Raw genomic sequence first — 27722 nt, forward strand, 5'->3', positions numbered from 1 at the left:
GTAGGCTGGGCACAGTGGCTTATGCCTGTAATCCCAGCACTTTGGGAGGCCGAGGCAGGGGGATCACCTGAGGTCAGGAGTTCAAGACCAGCCTGGCCAATATGGTGAAACCCCGTCTCTACTGAAAATACAAAAATTAGCCGGGTGGTGGTGGGCACCTGTAATCTCAGCTACTTGGGAGGCTAAGGCAGGAGAATCACTTGAACCCGGGAGGCAGAGGTTGCAGTGAGCTGAGACTGTGCCACTGCACTCCAGCCTGGCCAACAGGAGTGAAAATCCGTCTCAAAAAAAAAAAAAATCAACTATGATGGGAATATTTAGACCATAGAAATTGGCAAGTGCTATAGATCGGTAGAATGGGTTCACATCTAGCATTACGATTTACTACTTGTGTGACATTTGATGAGATACCACCCTGTGCCTCTTACTTTCTTCATCTGAAAATAGGGATATTATATTACCTATTTCATACAGTTGTTCTCAGGAGAATAAGAGTTTATATATGTAAACCACTTAGGAAATTTGTTGGTACATAATATATATTCAACAACTATTAGCTTAATTTTTATTAAACAATCTCTCTACCTATTTCACAAATTCTCGACTGCTCTGTAAACGTTTTGAGGAAGTCTATGATATGATCATAATCTATACAGTATTATTTTCCACAACTCCCCAGTAAACACCCTCTGTTGTCTCAACAGACTCCTCTTCACCTACCCCTATGATAAGGGAACTTAACCATAGCATAGGAATCCCTCTGTCTGGATAACTACAGTAGAAATTATCATGGGGAGGCTGGAACTAAAGTAGTAAGTGGTGTGTTCTGGTATCCTGACTTCTCAGGTAAAGGTTGGGCCCATTTTTTGTAGAATCAATGGAAGAATAAGACTCTTAGCATTATATTTAATATTCTTTTTATAGTTGTTGTTGGAAGAGTCTCTCGCTCTGTCACCCAGGCTGGGGTGCAATGGTACAATCTTGGCTCACTGCAACCTCTGCCTCCCAGGTTCAAGCGATTCTTGTGCCTCAGCCTCCCAAGTAGCTGGGACTACAGGCACGCCTGGCTAATTTTTGTATTTTTTGGTAGAGATGGGGTTTTGCCATGTTGGCCAGGTTGGTCTCAAATTCCTGGCCTCAAGTGATCCGCCCGCCTTGGCCCCCCAAAGTGCTGGGATTAGCATTTCATTTAGTTTTATTGCATGTTAAATAGGCTTTCCAGGGCCAGATAAGAATTTGACCAATTTTTATATTATTTTGTGGGAAAGGATGTATTTGTTCCCAATCCCCGAAAATACTAAAAATAATGACATGAATTTTCCAAACCAATCTCCAGCCCAATCCAGTACTAGGAAATATATGTGCTTTAAAGTCATAGACTTTGATATTCAGAACCATAGAGCTTTTAAAAATTGCTTTATTAAATACTGAGTAGTATCAAAATATAATATTGTTGGGTATAAAAAATAGCAATACAATGAATACTTGTGTAGCTACCACCCCACTTATAAAATAAAACATTATCCATACCTGTAAAACCCTGATCTGATCTCTGAACCAATTCAGAGGTAAACACAATCTTGAATTTGGGGGTTATAATTCCCTCAATTTTTATTTACTATTAACATTTTTTGAGATGGGGTCTCACTCTGGAGTGCAGTAGTGCAATCTCTGCTCACTGCAACCTCCGCCTCCCGGGCTCAAGCGATCCTCCCACCTCAGCTTCCCAAGTAGCTGGCACCACAGGCATGTACCACCAGGCTGGTCTCGAACTCCTGAGCTCAGGTGATCCACCTGCCTCGGTCTCCCAAACTGCTGGGATGCAGGGATGAGCCACTACTAGCAGCCTCAGATATATGTAATGCAGGGGAAATACCACAGTGATGTGAGACACCTTCATCCATTAAAAAAATACATGAACAAGATCCTCCTCAGTCAGAAATTTTACATTGTTTATTTTTATCCCACTCTTATTCTTCTTCCACAAAATCATTTTTATTGTTGTTTTTGAGATAGGGTCCCCCTCTGTCCACCAGGCTGGAGTGCAGTAGTGTGGTCATAGCTCGCTGCAACCTCTTAAGTCCTGGCCTCAAGAAATTCTCCTATCTCAGCCTCCCCACTAGCTGGGACTACAGGAACATGCCAACCAAGCCCAGCTAATTTTTTTTTTTTTTTGACTTTTTGTAGAGACAGAGGTCTCGCTATGTTGCCCAGGCTGGTCTTGAACTCCTGGCCTCAAGCGATTCTCCTGCCATGGCCTCCCAAAATACTGGGATTATAGGCATGAGCCACTGTGTCCAGCCCAAAATAATATTTTAATGGTGTATTTTTTTTTTTGCTTTAGAGTCTCAATTAGTCATGCTTCACTATTTTTTCAGCAGAAAAATAAGTACATAAATTGAAATTGCAAGTAAGTAGTTAAGCTTCCTAGGTCCATGAGTTTATAACTGTTAAAATAATTCTTCTGGTTTGAGTTATTATAATATTATTATTACCATGGTATAGAATTGATGAAAGAACATAACTACATTATACTTTTTATAAACAATTATTAAACATGAAAGTTAACTGTTTTTTTGGAAATACATCTCTTAAGGATTTGAAAGAAGTGGTGCTTTTGTTGCCTTGATTAATGGAGGCTCTGTGTGGAGGCCAGGAGATTTTTATTTTTATTTTTTATTTTTTTTTGAGACAGAGTCTCGCTCTGTCGCCCAGGCTGGAGTGTAGTGGCATGGAGGCCAGGAGATTTTTTTATGCCCAAAGGCAATGCATAACAGTAAGGGAAGGTGGCCTACTTTTGCAAAGTAGGAAAAGGGAAATATGAAGGGAGAAAATGGGAACTATGGGCAAGTTCCTAGGCATATCACTTTTAGGAAGGAGTATATATGACTTTGAGGATTTGGGAATTGATTCTCTTAAACCTGTGTCTGTGGAAAATTTTCAGGTCTTGCAGGAGTACATGTACATCTTGTGGAAAACTACCTTGATGCAATGCAGCCCCTAAGAACACTAAAGCAAGCTATCCTAAAAGTCACTGAATCAAATGTCTTTCAGACTAAAATAAGATGCCTGTGTCATGTAATTTAGTGAATTAATTGAAAACAGAAGGATAAGCAAGGGGAGAGGAATGGTGTAGGTTAACCTACACCTAGGCTGGGGTCAAGCAGAATGGAAGGATTGCAGTATTTGAGTTCATACATCTTGTCTCTTCCTCCTGTGTATCAACCTTCCCCTGATGGTGTGGTTACAAGACAGAGTCAAGGTTTGAGCAACAGGACTTGGCAGAAGGATGGTGCCTCAAGCGAACACACTGGCTTTAGTTTAGACCTGGCCACAGCTGTAGCTTGCCAATTACACTGATGAACAGCTATGGAGTTTACTGGGTAAAGGACACATGGGCTAGAATGAGTTTTGTAAATGAGAAGTCAGTTTAAGACCTTATGAATATTGAGTGCCTGATATATGTTTACTGTATGAATATTTGGTGCTCTTGGTCCTACTATTCCTCCCAACTGAAATTAAGCACACATATGCTCAACTTCTTTTATGTCTAACATATCTCACAAGCCACTAACTTTTATGTTTAGTTTCATTCATTTTCCTTATTTTTCTCATTTTTCATAGCATACTGAATATTCTTAAATAAAACAGCAAATATTCATTGCACCTGGTTGGAAGAACACCACCAATATTGGAATGGAGACTTGTCTCTTCCTTTCGAACTCCCTTCCAGGAACAGAGCAACAGGATCACATGTAAACTATATATCTCCTCTGCACATCCTAAAAGAGTGGGTAGACTGAAAAATGGGAAGTACACTGGGAAGCCTTTTTAACTAACTCACTATAAAACCTTCCATTCAGGACAAGTGCAAGATATTGATCTCCTGAGCCCTTAGGATACCCACATGGGCTAAGGTGGCTGGAGCTGTACTCTTTTGCCTCCAAACACAAGCTTCTCATTTCTTTATTCCAGTATGACATACAACGTATTATAATTTTCTATGTATATCTAGGGTAGATACTTAGGTACGGAATTGCTAAGTCATACAGCATATGCAGTTTCAACCTTAATGCCAAACTATTATTTCGAGGTTTTTTCCCCAATTTATATTCCCAACAAGATGTAAGAAAGTTCCCATTGAGCCACAGCCTAATCAATATTTGATAATTTCAGAAAGAATAATAACACTTAATAATATGAAAATTTCCTATTTTAAAAGGATAGAAAATTCAGGTCTAAAGATAATTTAATAGGTTTATTTATTCAGTGACTCATTTTAACAAGCATTGATTGACACTTATTTCACTCTTGGCATTATGCTAAATGCTGAGGATAAAAGATGACTAAGACTAATCCCTGTTCTCAAGGAACTTACACTCTATATGGAATGCATATATGTCAACAGATTATTCAGGTGATGAGTGCAATAATGGAGGTAAATGCAAATTTCTGTAGCACTGATGAAGGAAAGAGAAAAATGAGTCTGAGTTTGGGGCAAGAGATATCAGGAAATGTGTAGGTTGAGGTTTTTCACAAGATATGTTTGTTTTCAAATTTGGGTTTTACTTTTTAAACTCTATACTCATAGTTCTGTAGTGATAACTTGGGAAGGCCAGGACATGAAGGGGTTTTGTATGATAGATGATATGGAACCACTTAAAGAGTTTTAGGCAATGCAACAAAATGAACGAAATTGTATTCTAAAAAGAGAATGCCGATGGCAATGTGGAGGATAGACTGGGATTGAGATGGGCATGAATGGAGGCAGGGAGACACGTTAGGAGTCCATTGTAGTTGAAGTTCAAGATGATAAAAGCCTGAACCTAAAGCAGTGACAATGGATATGGAAAGAAAATAGATATGAATAATATTCAGGAAGTAGCATTAATAGAATCAGGTGATAGACTAGAAGTAGAAAATAATGGGAAAAGATTAGTCTATCATGATACCTAAGTTTCTACCTAAGGGGATATATTCATTCATTCATTCATCAACTAATATATATTGATCACATGCTACATGCCAGAACTTATGCTGACTGTGGGGGCTATCTAGGGATAACATGTTAACATGGCTCCAGGGGACACTATTCACATGGTATATACATGGAATATGGTAGGGATGGTGTTTCCAGACTTCTTCAATCGTGTGGTTCCAGATTTTCTGTAGATAGGACATAGTTCCTATGGTTAAGGAACACACAGTTCTGTGTACAGTTGTACTGTTAACCAAGACGGAAAAAAAATAAGGACTGTGCACCGAGCATTGGGAACCTCCATGTTGCCCCTTGTCTTTCTTTTCACCTGAAACAATTAGTTTGGCATATTGGACATGCTGACCTTGAAGGGTTTATGGAATGTTTAGATGGAAATTTCTATGAAACCACTGGACATGTTAGTCTAGAGCCCTTGGTTAAGGGTTTATAGTGAGTTAGTTAAAAAGGCTTCCCAGTGCACTTCCCACTTTTCAGTCTACCCAATCTTTTAGGATGTGCAGAGAAGAAGTGTAGTTTACATGTGGTCCTGTTGCTCTGTTCCTGGAAGGGAGTTCAAAGGGAAGAGACCAAGTCTCCACTCCAATATAAACCTTCTGAAAGTTTTTTTCTTTCAATGGCTCCAAATTGCACACTCTACAATTGAGAAGTTCAGAAAATTGAGTAACTCATATTAAAATTTTCAAGACTGCAAAGGTTTTTCACATAATAGAACAATTTTAAGGGTGAAGTAAATGAATTCAAACTAATTTATTTTTCTTTTCATATATGTCTAATAAAAATGACTGACGGATTGTTTGGACTTTAACGTGTTTAGGTGTGAGTCTCCCCCCTTTTATTCAGTGACAAGTGCAAAGCAACTTGCCAACAATTTTTTTTTTCAATTTTGTAATTTTAACACTGACAATAAGAAACATTCTATAGAAAGTTTGACTTTGAACTGGAATATTTTTGCCAGATCTCTGCCTAGAGGGAATTTTTATGGTTGAGTTTGTAAATGCTAGCAAAACAAAGTTGAAAATGGAAAAGCTTTCAATTTTCAAGGCTAATGTAAGATGAGTTATGCTTCTTATGCATCATACTTCTGGTAATTCCCTTATATTTTATTTTTTGCAGTTTAAATTTTATCAGAGAAGCCTTTGAAAAAAGATATTTATTTTTGTATGAACCAATACCATCAGCATCAGAGAAGCCATAATTTAATTATGAAGGACTATATATTATAATAAGTTATAACACTTCAACCAGTTTTCATGTTTGTAGTTATGGGCACACTATAATAATTCCCTTCAGTAAGGGTAAACACCAGTGAAGCAAGTTAAAAACAGAATAAATAAAAAAACTATATTCAATGAAACTACTAGATGCAACCCACATTTCCAGCAATCCTGGAGAATAGTAAGCATTAAGCTTAAGATCTGGAACATCTCATTCAGTGTGATTTACTGTAGGATATCTTACTTGAAAATAATAAGAATAATGTCACTCAATAGCATTTTAGACTTGTTGATTATCTATGTACATATAAATCTGGTCTAAATGTTGAGGTAAAAATCCGAATTAAAACTTGCTGAGGCTGGGCATAATGGCTCACACCTGAAATCCCAGCACTTTGAGAGGCCAAGGCCAGAAAATCGCTTGAGGCCAGGAATTTGAGACTAGCCTGGGCTACATGCCCAGTATCTATAAAAAATACAAAAAAAAAAAAAAAAAAATTAGCCGGGCATGGTAGCTCATGCCTGTAGTTCCAGCTACTCGGGAGGCTGAGGTAGGAGGATTACCTGAGACTGACAGTTTGAGGCTACAGTGAGCTATGATCACACCGGTACACTCCAGCCTGGGTGACAGAGAGAGACCCTGTCTCAAAAAATAAAAAATAAAAAACAAAACCCCCCCAAAAAAAGAAGACTTGCTAAGATTCTTTTGTACGTATGAGAAGTAAAGTAAGGGTTTTGATTTTGAGGCATGTGAAAAATCCCTACTTCAAAAAGCCAGAGAATCAGTATATCATGGTTAAGACTCAAACCTAGTCATCAAAAACTGTAGAAAGAGGTTTCACTTAGGAAACAGAAATAAATATATTCTCTGGGCAAAGATGTGAATTCAGAGAAAAATAACTGCATTGACAAAGGAAAGAATACTGGCCAAATAACCTTTTTTTAAAAAAACAGTTTTTTTCCTACTTTTTTTTTTTTACTCTGGTAAAAGTTTACCTTCATAGTGGCACTGGTGGGAACTGCCCCTTTTATTGTTATTTATTTACTTATTTCTGAGACGGAGTCTCGCTCTGTCATCCAGGCTGTAGTGCAGTGGCACAATCTCGGCTTACTGCAACCTCCGCCTCCCAGATTCAAGTGATTCTCCTGCCTCAGCCTCCCTGAGTAGCTGGGACTACAGGTGTGTGCCACCACACTCGGCTGATTTTTGTATTTTATTTTAGGTAGAGGCGGGGTTTCACCATGTTGGCCAGGCTGGTTTCAAACTCCTGGCCTCAAGTGATCAGCCCACCTTGACCTCCCAAAGTGCTGGGATTACAGGCGTGAGTCACTAGGCCTGGCGGGAACTGCCTCTTTTAAACTCTTGTAAAGATTTGATAATGGAATCTATTTTATTTACTAAAGGAGAATCTAATTAATTTAACATCAAAGATACACTTATGGGAATGAAAGAAAATAAGCCCCAAGTGTAATGTGTTTGCAATGTATTTAAATAAAATCAAAGACAATTCTAAAACAGACGGAAACAACAAAACAGGAATGTCTACTTCTTTAAAATTACATAGTAATAAGCAGATAATCCATATTTTTGTTGTTAAAAAGTGATAACCAGGTAAGCACAGGACACACACACACAATCACCCTTATATAGTGAAGGTCAAAATTCTGTTATATCTGCTATCAATACTTCAAGTAGATACAGAAAGTTAAAAGATACATTCTTTTTTTTTTTTTTTTTTTTTTGAGACAGCCTGTTGCCCAGGCTGGAGTGCAGTGGAGTGATCTTGGCTCACTGCAACATTTGCCTCCTGGGTTCAAGTGATTCTCCTGCCTCAGCCTCCTGAGTAGCTGGGATTACAGGCACACGCTACCACACCCGGCTAATTTTTGTATTTTTAGTAGAGATGGGTTTTCATCATGTTGGTCAGGCTGGTCTTGAACTTCTGACCTTGTGATCCGCCAGCCTTGGCCTCCCAAAGTACTGGGATTACAGGCATGAGCCACCAGAGCTTGGCCTAAAAGATACATTCTTTTGTGGAAGAATATGCAGTGATTGCAATTTGTACTTATATTTAATAACATATTTAAAAAATAAAGATGCTCGTAGTGAAGCAAGGAAGCCTGAAATCACTCGGTAAGTTCTCAATACCCACAGACCTAGGGCTGGGCCAGGATGAGATGAAATGATGGAGGCCCTAGCTAGCCTTAGGGGCAAAACTTAAGGGAGTTCCAAACAAACCCTAGTATTCAAGATATGATTTTAATGGAATATTCTGAAAAATGAAATTCAATACCAATAAATACATGATAAACAAAATATCAAAGTATTAAATAATGAGGGGATCCACTCCCACACCTGCATAACTCTTCTGCTTCATCTTAATGAGGACTCAAGAGGAGTGAAGAGTCATGCCCAGAGAAACTTTCATTCAACTCTCCTTTTTAGATGAAGGAAGGTAATGGGCTGTAATAGCGAGGAAAAGACCAAGATTGTGGCTTCTAGAAGCAACGTGAATATTCTCCCTCTTGTAAATGTGCACAAAAGTGGGAATCATGGTACCAAGGCCCTCTTTGGCTTGGCTGCTTGTAGCCAAGCCAACTTCACTTCTCCACTATATTACAATATTCCCTTCTAGACAGAACGGTCCCTTTAATGTTCCAACACATTTTTTTCCCACTTTGATTTAGCTCAGTATTTTCTAAAAATACTTCAAAGACCTTTAAATTCCTTTAGAAGCAATAATTAAATAAGTTTGTAAATGCTGTATTTTAAGTCCGTCTAGTGGAGATTCAAAATGCATGTAGCATATTAAAATCTGGGATAAAATTGACAATATGAAGTCTGTTTATTTTGTTTAATACAGCGTTTTCCCAATTTTATTTTATCATAGAGTCACAGCACTACCCAGTCTCTGACTTCAACTGCAATAAGGCAGCAATCGTCTAGCCCTGCTCCCTTTCTTTCCTTGGTGGTAGCATTTTGCTTTTCTGATTCTGTAAGGTATCTCTCCATCTTCCCAGATCCTGGCTTTTTTTTTTTTTTTTTTTATCAGATCTAGTGATAAGGCAGCTCTGGAATTTTTGCCCAGGATTTTGTTTATGTGTATTTTAGTTTCAGTATGGACATAAGATCATGGGATTTCATGGAAGATGTCAGGACGACTGTGGGAAGAAACACTGACCAATTTTAGCCTGTGCTTTAAAATAGCCATATCTATACTCTCTGTCTACATCTTCTTCTCTTTAAAATATATGTCCTCTAATTATAGGCTTATAATTAGGAAGAGATAAATCATTTAATAGATGTGATATGGTGTTGGAAATCCTCATCTTATAATGACCCCAGTGGAGTGATCCAAAATGGAAACCACTATGAATAGGCATGTCTTGGGGATCAGAAAATGGAAACCTTAGCATATCAGTCTAAGTCCAATGAGGACAGAGAAACCATATAGTAATTTGAATAAGAAAAGTTTAATGTGAAGAATTATTGACTATAACAGAGGATTGGAGAAACAAGGAATTGGCTAGGAAGAACTAAAAATAACTCTAAGAATACAGGAATAACAGCATCCACTACCCTCAGGGCTGAAATACAGCAACCAAGTAAGAGTCCTCCCCTCTTCTCAACCAAGGCTGAATCCAGACCCTGCACAGCCTTGGCTCCCTGGGTGGCAGAGAAGTTGTGCTAGTAGAGCTTGCTGCCGATCTGCTCTCTAGGGTGCTGGGGAAGGCTGTTCACATGGAGTTGCCTCACCAGAGCCACACTGCTACAAACAGCCCAGGAGGGGAGGGTGCTGGGGGAAACTTCTGGCTACCGGTGCTTCAGGAGCCTGGCACTGGAAAAGCTAGCTTTATTGCAGCAGCTGGGCTTTGGAGAAGATGTGGGTATGTATGCACTTCAGGAGCCAGGAGCTGGGAAATCTATATGTCCTGCACTGCAGAAACCTGCTGTGTGAGCACAAGTTAACCAGGAAGCAAAACCCTTTCCTCCTGCAATGTCTTTCTAACGTCCCCACTGACAAAACATGATTGCCAACTGATAAAGAGAAATATTTAATGGACCCGGATTCATTTTCACAGAGCAGGTAAAAAAAGGTGAATTTGGAGCTGCAAGACAATAAACTGATAACTGGCACACCTAGGGAAGAAAAATGATCTGGAAGAAATATTGTCACTAATAGGAATATGAGTCAGGAAAAGATCCTGCCAATAACGAAGGTAATTCAGGAGAATCACCTAATGTCAGAAAAGATGAGTCATTGCTTTTAGAAATTGATTATGACTAGATGGGAAGAAGAAATTGTTTTCTCTGAGAAAAGTCTAGTTTAGAAAAGCATGGGGAAAAACACTGAGAGAACAGTTTCTGAGTATGAAATCCAGAATAGCAAAAAACTTAGAATGGTGACTTATAATAACTGGCATCCCCTAGGATTGCAGCTAATAGAACCAAGTTGAACTCTTACTATTCTATTTTTTTCTGTTCTATTTTTTCTTACTTTGCTAGTTTGTAATTCAAATTTCTCACACTGTGCAAATGTTGACATTTTTGGTACTTTACTAGATGAACTGAGAGTATTATGATTTACATTTTTCACTTTGATGGCAGGGTGTAGGGAGGGGACAAATAATTGAAGTCACTGCCCTAATGCCTAAAGTGAAACTTTGGAACCTTGGGCAGTGAGATTAGAATAGGATAGCACCTTCCTTGGTGACTTAAAGGCAATATGTGAGCAGCTGGGTAAAGAATGGCTGAATTACTACAGGAAATCTTTAATTTTAGGGTGTTCTTAGAAGTTTCATCACAGACCTCTGTAAACTTTTATATATAACATTCCACTGCTGCTCAAAGATCACTGCTACTGCCATAGGACAATTGCCAACACCAAAATACCAGAAGGCTGATTTGAGAAAATTAGTTTTCTCTGACTCCTGGGTAATGAATTAGGCTCTTTTTAGAAATTACATTGGTTTCTTAAGGTAACTAGGGTGTCGTTTAGTAAGTTGGTATTTTAGTCAAACAAAATATATACCTCTTTAGTCAGTACCATGCCTGAAGAGTAATTACACAGATGCTCCATGAATGTGGTTCTGAAAGGTCATATGGCAAGTGTCAGCCTTTTTATGACAACACTGTACTCTCTTGTAAGTGCCTGAATATGGCCCTTGGGAATGCTAACTAAAACAACAAGGAAAGGTTTATGATGCTAAGTCCTCCACTACAAACATTTCATCTCTTGTTACAGCCATGCAAATTATTATAGGTCCATTGACAATGGGAAAAATTTACTGAGCTTAAAACAAATCAGACAGTATTTAACGGTATAAAAAGTTAAAATGGAAAAAATATGTCAAAAAGCTTTGGGATCACTTAAGTTACTAAGCTAACTGTCTGAAAACTGTATATAGGTCTTACGAATATATTGTATACTAGAAAATTATTGGTAAGCTCACTGAGTTTCTTGTGTAATCATGTGCAACACAGTTGGAATAAACCTACTAAAACCTTACCTATTTTTTATGTTCAGACTACATGAGAGTTTCTTCACTCTTCTTCATCTATGCAGTTAATGTGTTCCCACTATATTTTAAGGACAATGGAAAATGCTGACATATGGAGATGTGTAAGAAAATTGTTCTTAAGGAGCCTGTGAAAACGTACTCGCTCCTCATTCTTTTCTTTCTGTTTTGGCACCTCCAAAATTATTAAGTGAAAAATATTAATCTAATTAACAATTTATGCAGAAAAGAATAAGTTAAATGTTACGTTGTTCACTTTTAGAGAACTAATCTGAACCACATGCACACCCATTCCAGTATCTTTATAAAATATCTACTCTTCTCTGCTATCTCACTCCTCCACGGTCTTGCATCCCTTTCACTTTAGGGCAAGGGTTGGCAAACTTTTCTGTAAAAAGTCAGTAGATATTTTAGGCCTTGTGACTCGTACAGTCTTTGTCACAACTACCCAATTCTTCTGCTTTAGGTGAAGGCAGCTATAGATAATACACAAATGACTGACCATAGGTATATTCCAATAAAGCTTTATTTGTAGACACTGAAATTTGCATTGCATATCATTTTCATGTACTATGAATATTATTCTTTTAATTTTTCAACTATTTAAAAATGCAAAAAACATCTTTGAGAATTGTACAAAAACAGGCATTAGGCCAAATTTGTCCCATGGGCCATAGTATGATGACTCCTGGTCTAGTGGCAATGCTGCTTCTTCAAGGGCTGAGTAACCTTCTGTCAGTCAGAGTCCAAACGAAAATTCTCTAAAGATCGTTCTGTTTATAAAGTTTTCCCATATGAGACATTTAAAGCTTTAGGGATCATCAATGTGCCCATAATTTTCCATTGGTTTTCCCTCTTTAATAGCTGGTCCATTGAAAAATATTTTAAGATTTTACAGGGACTTATTCTACTTTTCATCATAACAAGTATATATAAAATAATGTATGGGGGTTAGAAAAGGAAACCAGGATAAAAGGCCTATGGGTTCTGTTCCCAGTCAGTTCTTTGACTGGATAAATAACCTGACTGCTTCACATCTCATTTTCTTTGTCTAGAAAGTCAGAATTGTCAGGTGTTGTTACTAAACTGTTATGTTAAATGTTAAAGGACATGGTAGGGAGTGGTGGGTGGGATTATGTTTGTATCTTCCAGAGTTGCCACATTTTCAGAAAAAAAGTGTATACTTTTTAGTGCCATCACATACAACTGAAAAGATGAATATTTCTGAAGAGAAATAGGGTGGGTGATTTGTTTCAAACATTTTGACGTAGAAAATCTAAACCCAAAGATGACATCAAGCAAACTATAGCACAAAATACACATATGTAAAACCTCATGGTTTTCCTATGTGCCTACTATTAACAGGAGAGGTTTGGTTTAGGGGTCTGTAAAAATGTTTTCTTTCTTTAAGCATAATGCTCAGAGCCAAGACATCATCAGCTCCAGGCTCAGTCAGTTCCAGTCGAAAGTGTGAATGTTCAGCAAAAGGATGTTTTTGAAAGGAGACTGAAAACCCACTGTGCCAGATACCTGAAACGTTGTTAGGGTATTCAGTGGAAAATTTCATTTCCACATTATAAATAACTGTAGGATATTTTAAGAGATCCAAGACTAGTAACTTCCAAGAGCTGCTTATATTAGTTCCACTGAAATGTGAAATGGAGGAAGGATACTGAGAAAGGCCATAAAGCTGAGTTACTAGATATGATTAATTAAAATAAATAATCTCACTATTGATTAAATTGCCCTTAAAATCCCCAACCACTGAGGACTGCATAGTTTGCTATCCACCAAATAAAACAAAGGACAAAACAGCGATGGAGAAAAAAGGAGGAAAAGTCCCTAAGGTAACTTCTTAAATTCAATTCTAGAATTTTTTATTTGGAAAGCCCCTCTGGTGGTCCATATTTGAAATATTAATTGTTTCTTATTGTCTTCAAAGTTCCAGGAGTTCTCTGTTCTATGGACTTCCTGGGAGGAGGACAATCCCAGAGAAGGTGGCATATCATCCACCATGGTAGTTATGGAATTTTGATGTCACTTTTACCATAGAAATAATCAATTCCCATAACTGCTTCCCCCCTTTGCAGCCCCCACAGATTTAAAAACAAAAAACGATCCAGGGATCTCTGTTAGACAGTGGCACAACATGCCCAAAGTAAAACTAGCCCCCTAAAAAGAAAAAAAAAAAGGCAGGAAAAAAAAGCCATGACTGTATGAGTGTGTATGTATTTATGTGTGTCTGCGTGTGGACTTGCAAGAATGTGTGTCCGAGTGCACATGAGTGGACGTGTAAGGTAGGACAGCAATGGATGCAGTCTCTCTCTCTCTTTTTTGAGGCGAAAGCCTGGCTTCCCTTCCCGGATCGGCCGCCTGTGGGACTCGAGAGACCTGTGCACGCAGGGGACGCGGCGGTGCCCGGGGTTAGAGCTCTCCCCTGTGACCGAAAAGATAATTAAAAATCGCACGCGCAGGAGCCAGCTCAGCTCCTGGCTGCGCTTCCAGTTGGTCCGGTCTGGCTAAATGGGTTCTCGCACCCTGGCGGCGCCCGGGCTGGGAGGCCAGTAGGCCGGGCGCAAAGAGTAGGTTGGGGACCAGGTGTCATAGCCGGTGGCGCAGAATCGCTTCTCGGAGTCACCGAGGGTGGCAGTGGCAGGCGGCGGCTGTGGGGCGGGAGGGGCGCGGCTCGGGGCTAGTGTCTGTGGAGGGATTTGGGGAAGAGGCAGGAACGTGGAGAGAAACGTGGGAAAGGGAAAGACCGACGAGGGAGGCGTGGAGCAGTGCATGGAGGAAGGGCAGGTAAAAATAAAGCCCCAATTAGGAAGGACAGAGTAGTATTCCCTGAACTCCATCCTTACCCCTCGAGAGCGCACACCTGGCTACCCCGCACCCCCACCTCTGCTCACGCGGTCTGGCAGACCCTCAGTCCCCTGCGCATCTCTTCAGCGGGGCGATCCCGAGTCACGCAACCACAGCCCCCCAAGCTCATCTTGTACTCGAAAGGGCTCCAGAGTCCGCGACTGGCACCAGGCCCCCATCTTCCGTGCCCCTCATGCTCTCAGAGCCCTTCCAGGCCCCTTCTAGGGCGCAGACCCGGGCGTGGGCTCAGCGAGTGGGAGCAAAGCTCTAAAACCAGACAGGGAGGGTCGTGGCAGGTCGCTACGAGGGTGAGGGAGGCGTTTGCACTGAGCAATAAAAACACCCAGTAATGGGTATGTGAATTGCTTTAAATAAGATGGGAGGGCGTGAGAGATGACCCAACCATCTTTCTTCCTTAATGCTTCGAGGGGGAGGCATTCTAATTCTTCATTTATTTTATAAAATCACTTGTTACTGTGTCAGCTACTCCACTAGGAATCTTTGAAACTTTGGCAACTGATGATTTTTTTCGCAAACACGTTTTCAAGCTTTGGAAGGCTTTAAAGAGTTTGGTAATAAGCAAGAAACGTAGTAGTACACAACGCCGAGGGTAAAACGGCCCTGTGCCCCCTTCTTGGGGTGTAATAGCCTCAAGCGGATTTCCCGGCTTCTGCGGGCGCAGCACATTGTTTTATTTGTTTTGAAGGCTCAGAGTTTGAGGCTGGTCGTAGACACCCACGTGCTCTGACTCTCATCAGCGTAATGATCGACTTAGCCAGAGTCGTGTCTATATAAACCACAAAAACCTAATCATTAGAAATCCCAGCCTCCAAAAACCACATTTTAGGTAAAAAGTGCCGCTTTTTTTCCGCGCTCCTTCATCCTCTCGACCACAACTTTTTGGGGGATCCAAAGTCGCTTTTTAAACCCACACTAGGAAATAAATACATAAATAAACAGCCACGGAAGCATTTTGAATTTTTTAGTTCGTATTTTTAATTTTTCCCCGTGAGCGCTGGGGAAGACAGACACGAAACTTAGTCTTAGATGTAGAATAGACTTAATAAAATATTTAAATTCATGGAAAACGGCTGGTGCTTTTCCCCAGCAAGGGTTTTGCAACTTATTTTAATCACAAAGCTGACAGTTTTTCAGTCCTTAAAACAAAAACAAACAAACAAACAAACAAACACCTCATTCTTGTTCTCTAGGAATGACAAGATTGAATATATAAGAAAAAAGAAATGTCCAGCTATGCACTTGAGTTCCTAAAAACTATTTTGACTAGATCTCCCTCCACCCCCCCCCTCATTTTTTTTGTGTCACTTAAAACAAAAAACACCGAAACCCTGCAAAATCTTTTTCCCTTGGGAGTCGCTCAGACAGAGGTGGGGGTGGAGGTGGGAGGGTGAAGAGTGCTGAGAAGTCAGCACAGACGCTCAAGAATTTTCCTTCCTCCTCTCCTGAAGTTACAACGAAAAATAGCGACAGTCAGATCAGCCGGGGGCTCTCTGGTGTCTTGGCTTCAATCTCTTCCTACAAAGAGGGGGTTCCTTGTCCTAGGGGTGGGGAGAGCAAGAGGACGCGACCTGGCGAGATTGCCCCTAGTCTGGGGCCGCCTCTAGGCTTCGGAAACTGCACACGGCGCGCGGGGGGCTCCTTCTCGCGGCCGGCTGGCGGCGGCAGCGGCTGCGATTCGCAGGCTCGAGATTCGTTGCCCCGAGATCCGCTGCCCACGACTTACCTCTTGGCACCTTGAAGCGCGAGAGACAGGGGAGCTTTGCAAATTGCAGGAGGGAGTGGATGCAAAGAGGTGGCTGTGAGAGGGCGAGAAGAAAAGAAGGGAAAGGAAGGAGCCTAGCCGGGGAGCCGGGCTGGCAGCCGCCGCGGGAGGAATCTGAGCGTGCAGCCGGCGCGGGGGGAGCGGCGGCCGCCGCGGAGGCGGCGGCGCGGGAGGGCGGAGGCGCGGCCGCCTGCAGCTGGGTAGCAGCGCGCGGCGCGGCGCGGCGCGGCGGTGGCGGGCAGCGCGCGGCAATGCCGGCCCCGGGGCTGGACTGCTGAACCCACACCGCTTCACCACCGGACTCGAACTGGGAGGGGGCGCCAGCGCACCCAGGACGCGGTGCCCCAAGGGACCCCATTCCAAGCTGCAAACTCAAGTCCCCCGCCTCCCCAGGCCAAACACACCCCCGCGCCCGTTCGCAGCTGCCACCCCGGGTGTTCCAAAGGCTCCGGCAAAGATCTGCGCCTCCCGGGTCTCCCTACCCGCCAGCCCGACTGCGCCGCATCGCCAGACTCTGTTGGCCCATCAGACTCCGCCCGGCAGTCGGCCTCATCAAACTTGATTTCTCACCTCCTCAGCCCCATCACCTCCATCCTCTTTCCCCCCGTCTCGCCTTCACCCCCCCAATTTCCTCCTTGCCCCTCATTTCCACCCTCCTCCCCCTCCCCCGGCCACTTCGCTAACTTGTGGCTGTTGTGATGCGTATTCCCGTAGATCCGAGCACCAGCCGGCGCTTCAGCCCCCCCTCCAGCAGCCTGCAGCCCGGCAAAATGAGCGACGTGAGCCCGGTGGTGGCTGCGCAACAGCAGCAGCAACAGCAGCAGCAGCAGCAGCAGCAGCAGCAGCAGCAGCAGCAGCAACAGCAGCAGCAGCAGCAGGAGGCGGCGGCGGCGGCTGCGGCGGCGGCGGCGGCTGCGGCGGCGGCAGCTGCAGTGCCCCGGTTGCGGCCGCCCCACGACAACCGCACCATGGTGGAGATCATCGCCGACCACCCGGCCGAACTCGTCCGCACCGACAGCCCCAACTTCCTGTGCTCGGTGCTGCCCTCGCACTGGCGCTGCAACAAGACCCTGCCCGTGGCCTTCAAGGTAAGAGGCTACACCGCCCCCCGCCCCCGGCCGGGAGCCGCGGAACCTGCCCGCCGGTGTCTTCCTGCCCACGGGGCTGGGCCCCGGACGTCCTCCAAGACCTCCTGCCTTGGCGGCTCTAACCCCAGAAACCCCCGGCCGGGCCTCTCCCTCCGGATGCCCTGGCGGGCTCGGGGCTCAGTCCCTCCGCGCAAATCCCTCCCTCTCCCACCTGTGCCCGCTGCCACCCCGACTTCAGCCCTAGTCCCCCTGACCCGTTCAGCACTCTTCATGCCTCCTGCCCGGCCTTGATTCTCACTCACTCCTTCGCGCCGTCTCCCTTTCCCCCAGGATCCCCAAAGTACCCACTCTTGCACTGCGAGCGGACTTGCTCCACCCCGCCCCTTTCCCGGGGGCGAGGATCCCCGACATTGTCCCCTGGGGCTCCCGCGTCCTTCCGGGACATCCCGGCCTGGCCGCATTGCGGGCTGCCCGCGCAGCCTCTCTTTGGGGCTCCGCGCGCTCTCACCCGCTTCCCTCACAGCCAAACGCCCCTCCTCAGGTCTCGGCGTCCCCTTCCCCGACCCGCAGAGTTCAGCGGTCCTGGTCCCTCCCGGGCTCCCGTGCCGGGATTCGTGGGGTGCCGGTGCCGGGCATTAGTGCCCGGGGCTGGGCGTGGGGTGCTGACTGAGGCGCGCGGGCTGCGCTACCAGTGCCCGGGAGGGTCCTGGACAAACCTAGGGTCTCCAGAGGAGGGGGTGTCAGGACGGGGGCGTTTGCTCTGTTCGCTGACCCGCGCCAGATCCCGTTACCGGGAGGAAGGCGGGGCCGCTGGGGCGTCCGCGAGCCCCGAAGCGGGGGCGTTCAGGGGGCCTGGGCGCTGAACCCTCGAGTGCTGGGAGGCGCGGGCCAGGGGAGGGGGCGGGAGCTCGGGCCGCTTCTTCCAGCCGGGACCGAGCTCTGCGCCTCGCCCCGCCAGGGAGGGATGAGGGAAACCTGTGGAACAACTTTAGTTCGCCCAACTTGAAAATGGAGGTGAAATTTTGTATTTTTGCTTTATTATTATTTTTAAAGGACTTAAATCTAAAAAAGATCCCTCCTGCTTCTGAAAGGTGGTGAGAGGCTCCTGCTGGTGGCCTGAGCACGGAGTGAGCTCGAAGGCTTGAGAGCGGCCTCTGCGCGCCCCGCGGACTCTTGTGCCTGCCCGGCCCGTTAGTTTGAGGGCGGGTGGCAGCCGCGGGAGTCGCAGGCAGGTGCTCCACAGGTTGAGGGTTTAGGATCTGGAGCCTCTCACAGTAGCCCGATGGCTCTCCATAACCCGATCCAGATTTCCCGGGGTAGCCCTCTACAGGGGGGAGACGCGGAGCCCCCAGGGCCCAGCGCACACTGGGTTGATGGGGAAACGGGTTCTCGGGCTGTCCACACTCGCAGGACTGTCCACACTCGCAAGACGCCAGGGATGCAGGGGTGTTAAGCCAGACGTGGAGATGAGACTCTCAGAAAGGTGCTTTGGGCCCTTGCTAACCTCTGAACTTGAGTAGGTGGGCCTGGGTCCCCTGGGTTCTGAGGTCTGTGGAGAGCAGGGCAAGCAAGGCCTTGGGGGAGGTTAAAAAAAAAAGTTGGGGGAGGAATCATGCCAGTTTCTCCGCTGGGGACCCTGGGGCCAAACTCCCACGGGCCACTGACAGTTCCCAGTTGTTGATCACCCCCACCCCACGCACCAATTCAGATTCCGTGTGTGGGTGGGATGGAAAGAAAGAGGAGTCCAGGTCAATTAGACCTGGTTATCTCGCTAGGTCTTATATCAGAACAGAAATCAGAATGAATTGTTATGGAAAGGGGATGTTGCATTCTGGGGCAAGTTTCATTTTGCAGTTGGCTCAAGAAATTTTTTTTTTTAACCGTCACATTTCTCCTTTTATAAACCACCCATTTTGTAGGTTAATGTTTGCTTCCTTGAAATAGGAAAAGCTCAGAATACATGTGAATTGTATAAATTTAAATTTCCATACAATATATATCTTTTACAATGTCCATCGGCCAAGGGCCCAGAATTTTCAAATTAGTCTTATATGAGAATGGAAATTTGTTTCCACCAACGCCCTCCAATCCCCCAAACCAAAAGCCCCCCAAAACCCCAAACCTGGATGAAAACAGCAAAAAATACAAATAAGTAGATACCTTGTCTGCAGAATGCCACAAATCAGAATATGTGAAAATATAAGAACAGATGCTTACATTTTTAAAGTGTTCCATATACCATTCTGCTAAACATATTTAAGGTCTATCTTGAACTGTTCTCTTGCATTTATGCTGCTGAATTGATTTGAACATGAGCATTTTGGATGGAAAGGTTGTTTTTTGCACTTTAGCTTGAGCTAGTCTCAGATATTTTGGCTGTCATCTAAGATTTTTCACTACCACCCTTTAAAAATTATTTTGAAAATAAATTTTGCTCTTTGTTATTAATCAACTTGTTAATTACACAGAGTACATTTTTGTATCTTAAGCAGTAAACAGACCGTAGGTAACAAGACCGTATTAAATTGACTATTTTAATTCATATCAATTGAATAATGAATTGAGTTAACCTAAAACCTGACTGTCAATGTCTTTCTATCAACATACCTGTGTTAAACAATTCAACAAGTGGGTGATAGCTAAGATCTACTCAGTATAGAAAATACTCTGTTGAGAAAAAATGTATGGATGTTTGGAACATCCAGATTGTGACAACCTCTCTTTACCCTACTTTTGGAATAAAAGCCTGAGAGCACTAGACTTTCTATACTCTTACAATATAATCAAATACATCTGCAATGAAGAAATAATATGAAGAAGGCTCCCTTTTAAAAGTGGTGACAGCAATTTGGCCATGATATTTAGAGCTATGTAAAAAATAGATTATAGTGGTTGTCAGGTCAATAGTAGATAGGTAAATGGATTTAAACACACACGTACACACACACACACAACTTATTTGTTGTGAAGTCTGATATTCAAATCAATACAATGTTTATTGAGCCCGTATTTTGTATCTGTCACACTGAGCTTGACACCGCAGAGAATCAGAAATGAATTCAATAGACTGTTTTGAAATGTCAGTTTAAACTCGTGTTTAAACACGATATTGTCAATCTATTTCATTAAGAATGTATTAGCGTTGTTCATCTCTTGTTTCGAGATGATATAAAATTTATTTATTTTTACATGTAAAAATGCAAAAACAACTGGTATACTTTATATAAAGTTGTTTATTAACATTGTATTTTTAACAAAGTTCTGCAGTTTTGAAATGTTCGGTCCCCCCAGGTGTCAAGGAAACGGAAATAAATATTTTTAACATTTTCAGGTGTATCTCACTGAAACCTTAAAATAGTTAGGGCATACTATTAGAGGATCCCAGACCCTTTCTATCCTAGATAATTCTAGTGACAAAGAAGTAATTTGCAAATTCAGCTTATTAGCTGATGGTCAGGTAACGGTGGAGAGAGCGTGTCAACCATGCATCCAGTAGCACCCTTTTAGTTAGGGGTCTGTCAGCATTTCCACTGTGAAGACTGGTGTTCAGGGTTCGTAACTTAGTTGCCTTAAATAGCTTCAAGCTGAAACACTATGCAGAAATTTTAAGTCCAGATGTATATTTTAAAACTAAAAGTAGTTCAAGCCTATTCTGCTGTTTTAAGTTAGAGAACACTGGACTATATATATTTATCAGTATCATATGTTTTTCTGGCAGTGTTAAAGAAAGAAAACACATTTTTAGATATATAATCTAGCACTCATAGTTAATTCTGTATATGTAATAATACCTTTCAGTGCTTGTCAAAAGGAGGGGTTTCAAAATGACGGAGCAATTTCTGTTTGAAAATAAATTTTTGGCATCACTAGCCATTTTTCTCTCTTCGAAAACAAATATACAACTAGTAAATACTTGATACCAGTGAGTAGTATTTTTCTTACATAGTTAATGATCAGATTTTATGTTTATATTTTTTGAATCTCATTGTATCTAAACTAGGGAAAATAGGTTGTTAAGCCTGTTAAATCCTTATTAACCGTAATATAAATTATTATGCAAAATTATGTAAATCAATAGATTTCAAGTTGTGTGAAGACAGACACATTTTTGTGTTATGCCTTTGAATTCAAGAAAACTTATTTAAAGTTAAATATTTTGGGACTGAATATATAAAACTTCTAAGTAAGGAAGTTGGAACAAAGAATTTCAGGTGGAAAATAAATACTTATAAAATTTTTTAGAAAACTTCTATTAAATATTTGAAAATAGGTATGGTAGATATCTTTCATTATTTTTTCCTCTTTGGCATTATTGTTCGTATCCTTTCAAAATTCCAGAATATCTATTGTTAGATGATCTAAACCACCATGATACATGGCCCACAAATTGCTGCTTTAAATTGAAATAATTTTTATCAAAATTTATCTTTGACATATATATTTTTAAAATTATGAAATGATATATTGTGTTTTTTCTCTAAAACTCAATGGGCTTTTTCTAAGTTCTAGGATAAATTCAAAATATTAACTGTAGTATTTGTTGAAATGTTTTGATACTGTATTTGAAGTTATCTTTAAGTAATTGTGATAGGAATAACATTTTTGCTTTTTGCAATTAGACTCACTTCTCTTTTTATTGCAAAGAAAGATTTGATCAGATTTTATCTTGAAAAATAATTATATTTCAATTATACCGCAAGTACAATACCTGAATTATTTTGGCCTATAAGAGTAATTGATGAGTTAAGACTAGACTTCTGTCCATGGAAATGTCATAGGCAATTTTAATTTCCATATAAAAAGATGAGAAACTGTTTTAAGGGTTTGAGTTAATTCTCCATTCCTCTTCTTTTAGTGATTCACAGATTTAGTCATAAGGAGTCTCATACAAAATTTCAATAGCCTTACTACAGTTAAATATCTTTCTACTTTATTTTGTGCAAGCCACATATCATGTGATTTAAGTGCTAGTTATGGTGAGGTGCGCTAAATAAAGGAACGTCTTTCTCTATTCTGAAATGTCAGGACAGAAAATTACTTCTCCTTTTCTCATGGAGTTTCTTGAATTTGTAGATTTTATATTTTAAAAACACCTAGAAATGTAATTGTTAAGATCATCACAAATTATTCTTTGCAGAGCAGTACTTTTGTATTGGGTAGGATGGAAGCAAATTTTAATTTGTGCTTATTCCTAACTAGTTAAAGAGCGAGTTTTGACTGCGCTTTACCCCTTCAAATGTTTTTCCATTGCTTGGTTTTGGTACAGATGAAATGTGTAAAAATTTCTTGATTCTTTTGGTTTTCTTTTAGATAAACACAGTTGAGAATCTCCAAGGGAAACTTTTTAGCTTCAGAGATCTACTTAAAGAAAAAACCTCTCAAACATATAATTATACTTCTGATTGATATAAAGTCAAATACAGTACTTCCCCCAACTCCCAACCTTTTCTCCCCCTCAGAAAAACATCGGGCAATCTGATTTGGTAGAGTGAATAGCAGAAAAAAAACCAATATATTTAGCCATTAAACTAGAGTTCAGCTTTAACAGGAAAGATTGTCGCTACATTGCATTAGCATTTTTTTTCAGGTCTTGCTCTCAGCCTCAGAGAAGGCTCACACAACTTGTGATTATTTATTTGTTTTGTAAAATGTGATACGTAAAACACACTAATATTGAATATGGTCATTATTATACTGCTTAAGCACAGTAAAATGGATGTATGTATTTCACTCTTAGGGATCTTTTCTTTCATATTTTCCCATATTGAATCAATTTTCCATTTCTTCTAACTAAAAAAAAATCCATTATGTTAAAAATATGCAGTAAAATAATAATGTCCCAGAGCTCTTGAAAACCTTTATATTGGGGCAGATTGCTTTTTTTTTTTTCGGAAATGTAGCCAGACTTGAGTGAAATCCACCAGCAGTCATCCTGTATCTCTCAACAACATCAAAGAACATCTCAGAACATGAAGTGAGGAAGTACGTACTCAGTTGAACCCTTTAAGAATGCTTATAAGTAAAAGCCTATGTTTAACAGACAGCAGATTTGGAACAGAACACTGTGTTACCCTCCTCATCTTACAAAAAGCACATCATTATAATTACACTCTATACTTATATAGTATCTTCTACATTTTGCAGACTTTCCAATTCATATTGGAAAACTGTGGTTCCTGGAGATGAAGTTATTTTGTGTGAGGTCATAGCAGATATGTAGCAGAAGTGGGGAAAAAGTGGAGCCTCTTGATTTTGGTATATTCATTCTCTTCTAAACAGTACAACTTTTCTCCTGCCTTTATTAATATGCTTACTGGGTCCATATTTACTTTGACATAGAAAGCCACGCAGCAGGTGTTAAAATACAATATGCTGAGTGTACAAAATGTCAAACGTTCAGATGAATCCTGGCAAATGTAGTCAATTATTGCAGTATTTTCAAATGTTCACATTTTTGGCATGGTGAATTTGAAAAATTGAAAAGCACATTGCCTCCATCAGGAGTACAGCATTACCTGTATTCAGTAGCCGCTTGAGATATGAGACGACGTGTACAGAGAGGAAGTCTTATTTTCAAGGGATTTTACTTTTGACCCAGGAGACTTCTCATGTTGAGAATAACTATATACTCCAGGGAAAGGGAGGCAGCATGGTTCCGTCTCCTCTGGGATGAAAACAATGTCAGAAAACGAGCTGGGGGCAAGGGCACATTGCTGTTAGCAAGGGGTGCTGACTCAACATTAACTGGCCCTCTCAGAGTTTTAGTGGGTAGCCCCACAGACTTCTGTCTCTGCGAAGTGGGGCTCTTTATGGAGCTCTTTCATTTATTTCAAAAATGTTTACCTGGCTGGGCTCGGTGGCTCACGCCTGTAATCCCAGCACTTTGGGAGGCTGAGGTGGGCGGATCACCTGAGGTCAGGGGTTCAAGACCAGCCTGGCCAACATGGTGAAACCCCTTCTCTACTAAAAATACAAAAATTAGCCAGGTGTGGTGGTGCACACCTGTAATCCCAGCTACTCGGGAGGCTGAGGCAGGAGAATCACTTGAACCTGGGAGGTGGAGGTTGCAGTGAGCCAAGATCGTGCCACTGCACTGTAGCCTGGGTGATAGAGTAAGACTCCATCTCAAAAAAAAAAAAAAAATTCATCAAACACTTACCATGTGCTGGACACTTTTGGGAGCAGGGTTGATAAGTGGTGAACAAGACAGATGAGATGAAGGCCCTTCTCTCGTGTAGTTTCCTAACTCATATAATCTGGACTCCTAGGAGTGAGTCCATCAGCTTTGGCCTGGTATATTTAAAGTAGTCATAGACCATTAATATTAATATATGTATGTTGAAATGAGGATCACTTGAGTACAGTGGGAGGCTGGGGAAAGTGGGGCCTGTAATTTAAGGAAGGCTTTATTGATTTTGAACTGAATAACACAGTACTAAATGGAAGGAATGGAACTGAGAAACAGCCTAAGAGAAAAGTAAGGGTGACAAAAATATTGACAAGTTTTTTGTTTGATTGTTTTCCTGGCTGGAGGAGAGGACATAGTGAAGGCGTGTTGCAGTAGGGTTCATGGATGGGGGAAATTCAGCCCTAAAATATAGGTATAGTGTGTATTATCACACTGTAAGAAATCTACTGTAATATGCCAATTGTATTGGGAACATGGAATTAAATGCTTAGGTTTGTCTTATGGAAATCTTGACAAAGGAGGGAGTAGCACTAGAAGGAGAAAAAGATAAGTGGGAGGTTCACCAGACAGGCAAGCACTCAGGGGTGTTATTGTCAGACAGTTGTGGGCTACTTTAGCTGCGGTCATTGCTGAGTTACCATGAGGGCATCTGGAAGCTGAATGAGGAAGACATGGAAATAATCTGAATATAGAGTCCTGGAAGTTCGTTGAGAGAGAGGATTGTTACCAAGGGGCAGGATCTTGGCAATGGATTAGGAGGAGTGTTTCATATATGACCGTGAAGGATCTGCACCAGCATCTCCTTACTGGGCTCTGTGTTAATCAAAGGCACACATTTGCATGTTAGCTGACTCAGGTTAAAGTGTTATCTCTAGTCTTGGAGCAGAGAAAATGTTAGTTCCAAAGATGGATTAATCTAGATCTTTCCTTGATTGAGTTAATTTGCTTCAGATTAACTGTTGAAGATTAAGCAGTCAAGTATGTCATTCCAGGATGGCAGATGGGACACAAGACATAATAGAACTGAGGCTAAGGGTATATATTGTTTTTTTCTTATTTATCATCAATTATTTTCACCTTCAGTTTCTTGATGACTTCAGATATCACACTGGGTCCCACCGCAGCGTGGTTTTCAGTAAATATACTTTATTAAAAGCTGAAGTGCTAGCCCAAAGTAAGGAGATAAAACAGACTACACGATATCTAGGCTCTATGTAGTGAGGAGCCCCAGGGTTTCACTTAAAAATCTTCTCCCATAAAGTTGACCAGACTTGATATTTTTTAGCCTGTGATGGGATAAGACCACACCTCAGGGCTCTCCCTGAGAGAAAGCCTGCAGACAGGTGGTGCCTTGATCTGTATGATGCAATCTGCAGATGGGGCATCCCTCTTCCTTCTGTGGCATAATTCCTATGGACAGCTTAACATGGGGATTTAATAAAAATGTACATATTTTCTGTGAAGAATCCAACAACAAATGAAGGAAGTTTTTGCCTGCCTTTGAAATGGGTGGACCCTGAAACATTGGTCTGTTTGAAGTGGCATCACGACCCATACACAGATGCTTCATTCCTGTCGGCCATTACTGGACTGGACTAGAACACTAAGTCCTGATAAGACACATCATTTGCAATGAGAATATATTCTGTTTGTAAGCCTTTCTGATGTGCCATTATTGCTGCTGTGTTTCCTGTTTTATGTAGGTGGTAGCCCTCGGAGAGGTACCAGATGGGACTGTGGTTACTGTCATGGCGGGTAACGATGAAAATTATTCTGCTGAGCTCCGGAATGCCTCTGCTGTTATGAAAAACCAAGTAGCAAGGTTCAACGATCTGAGATTTGTGGGCCGGAGTGGACGAGGTAGGTCTCTGACTTTTGATACTGATAATAGAATAAGCACATTAGGCTCCTTTGATGAAATGTAGACTAGTCTGTATACAAATCAGCACCTTCTTTTTCTGAATAGAATTACTGAAGATTTGATTTAAATACATCCAGATGAAGTTGAGTGTTTTTCTGAGTACTCAGGCCTTTTTCATTTATTTTATGATATTGAAAATTCAAACAATGTTTTCAGAAAAACTAGCTCCTAATTTCACTGGGTGTGAGCATATAAGGTAGAGAAAAGAACAGTTGGAGGATCAACTTCTGAATTATGAGGAGTCAAATAACTGAGTAAATTGAGTGGTAAAGGGGAAAGAAAAATGGATATGTTGGATCAATTTCCTGGTAATATCAATTTTGGTCTAAGTTGTAGCAAGGACAGCTGGCATAATGCTCTTCACTTATCACAGGTTACCTCTATATGATTTAATTTACTCTCATAGTAAGAATTTATTAAAAACCATGGTTTTTTTTAACATAAGGCTTTTCATTTGAATAAGTGAATAATGTATTACTTATGTTAGAGTGACTGTGTAAGGTTGCCTAGACAGATGAATGATTAGTACTCTAATATTAATAGTTCCATACTATGTAAGGATTCCCATCATCTGAATCCATATTCAAAAATTAGAGATCCTTAAATAGAAAATTATCCCTTTTAGGGTTTTTGTAACTGTTTGATAAATGAGGTTAATGTTTTTTAAAAAAGTCTTTAAGGAGGCCAATATTTTGGCTTTTATTTACTTATTCTACAGAAAGACTTTTACTAGTTACTCACTATTAGAAGCATTATGCTTATTTATTTACTTAACTGAATCTAATATTTCCATTTTAAGTATTTTGATGAGAAGAAAGAAAATAGACCACTTTAGAACTGAGGTGAAATAAAGCCTTATGGAATCATTGCAACCCAGGTTTGAATAGGAAATGAGGAGCACCACTTTTTAAACCATGTCTAATAATTGCTCTTTAGTTTGGATCAGATGTCAAATTATTACCATTGTAAAAACTTGATAAGGGAAATTCAAGCAAGGCTGTTTCCGATGAGTAGTGTTAGTTTACTTTCTAGGAACAGGGCCAAGAAGTTGTACTTTTTAACTTAAAAAAAATGATTCATGCTAATGAGATACTGTCACTGACAGGTTGTTTGAAATAAAATGAGGCTCACAGCCTCCGGTAGAATCAA

At 41.4% G+C, this 27722-nt stretch overlaps 1 protein-coding gene across 3 annotated transcripts in view; it reads left to right on the forward strand.

Annotated features, from left to right (window-relative positions):
* Positions 1-27722, forward strand: part of RUNX2 (RUNX family transcription factor 2) — a 223234-nt gene that overhangs the window by 77393 nt on the left and 118119 nt on the right. For all 3 annotated transcript variants that reach the window (XM_001142127.6, XM_024357232.3, XM_001142454.6), the window contains exons 3-4: positions 17090-17463; positions 26356-26512. In XM_001142127.6, coding sequence (XP_001142127.3) covers positions 17090-17463; positions 26356-26512 — 531 coding nt within the window. The remainder of the gene's footprint in view (positions 1-17089; positions 17464-26355; positions 26513-27722) is intronic.

The sequence above is a fragment of the Pan troglodytes genome, chromosome 5, assembly GCF_028858775.2.
Source record: "Pan troglodytes isolate AG18354 chromosome 5, NHGRI_mPanTro3-v2.0_pri, whole genome shotgun sequence".
NCBI classification, from domain to species: Eukaryota; Metazoa; Chordata; class Mammalia; order Primates; family Hominidae; genus Pan; species Pan troglodytes.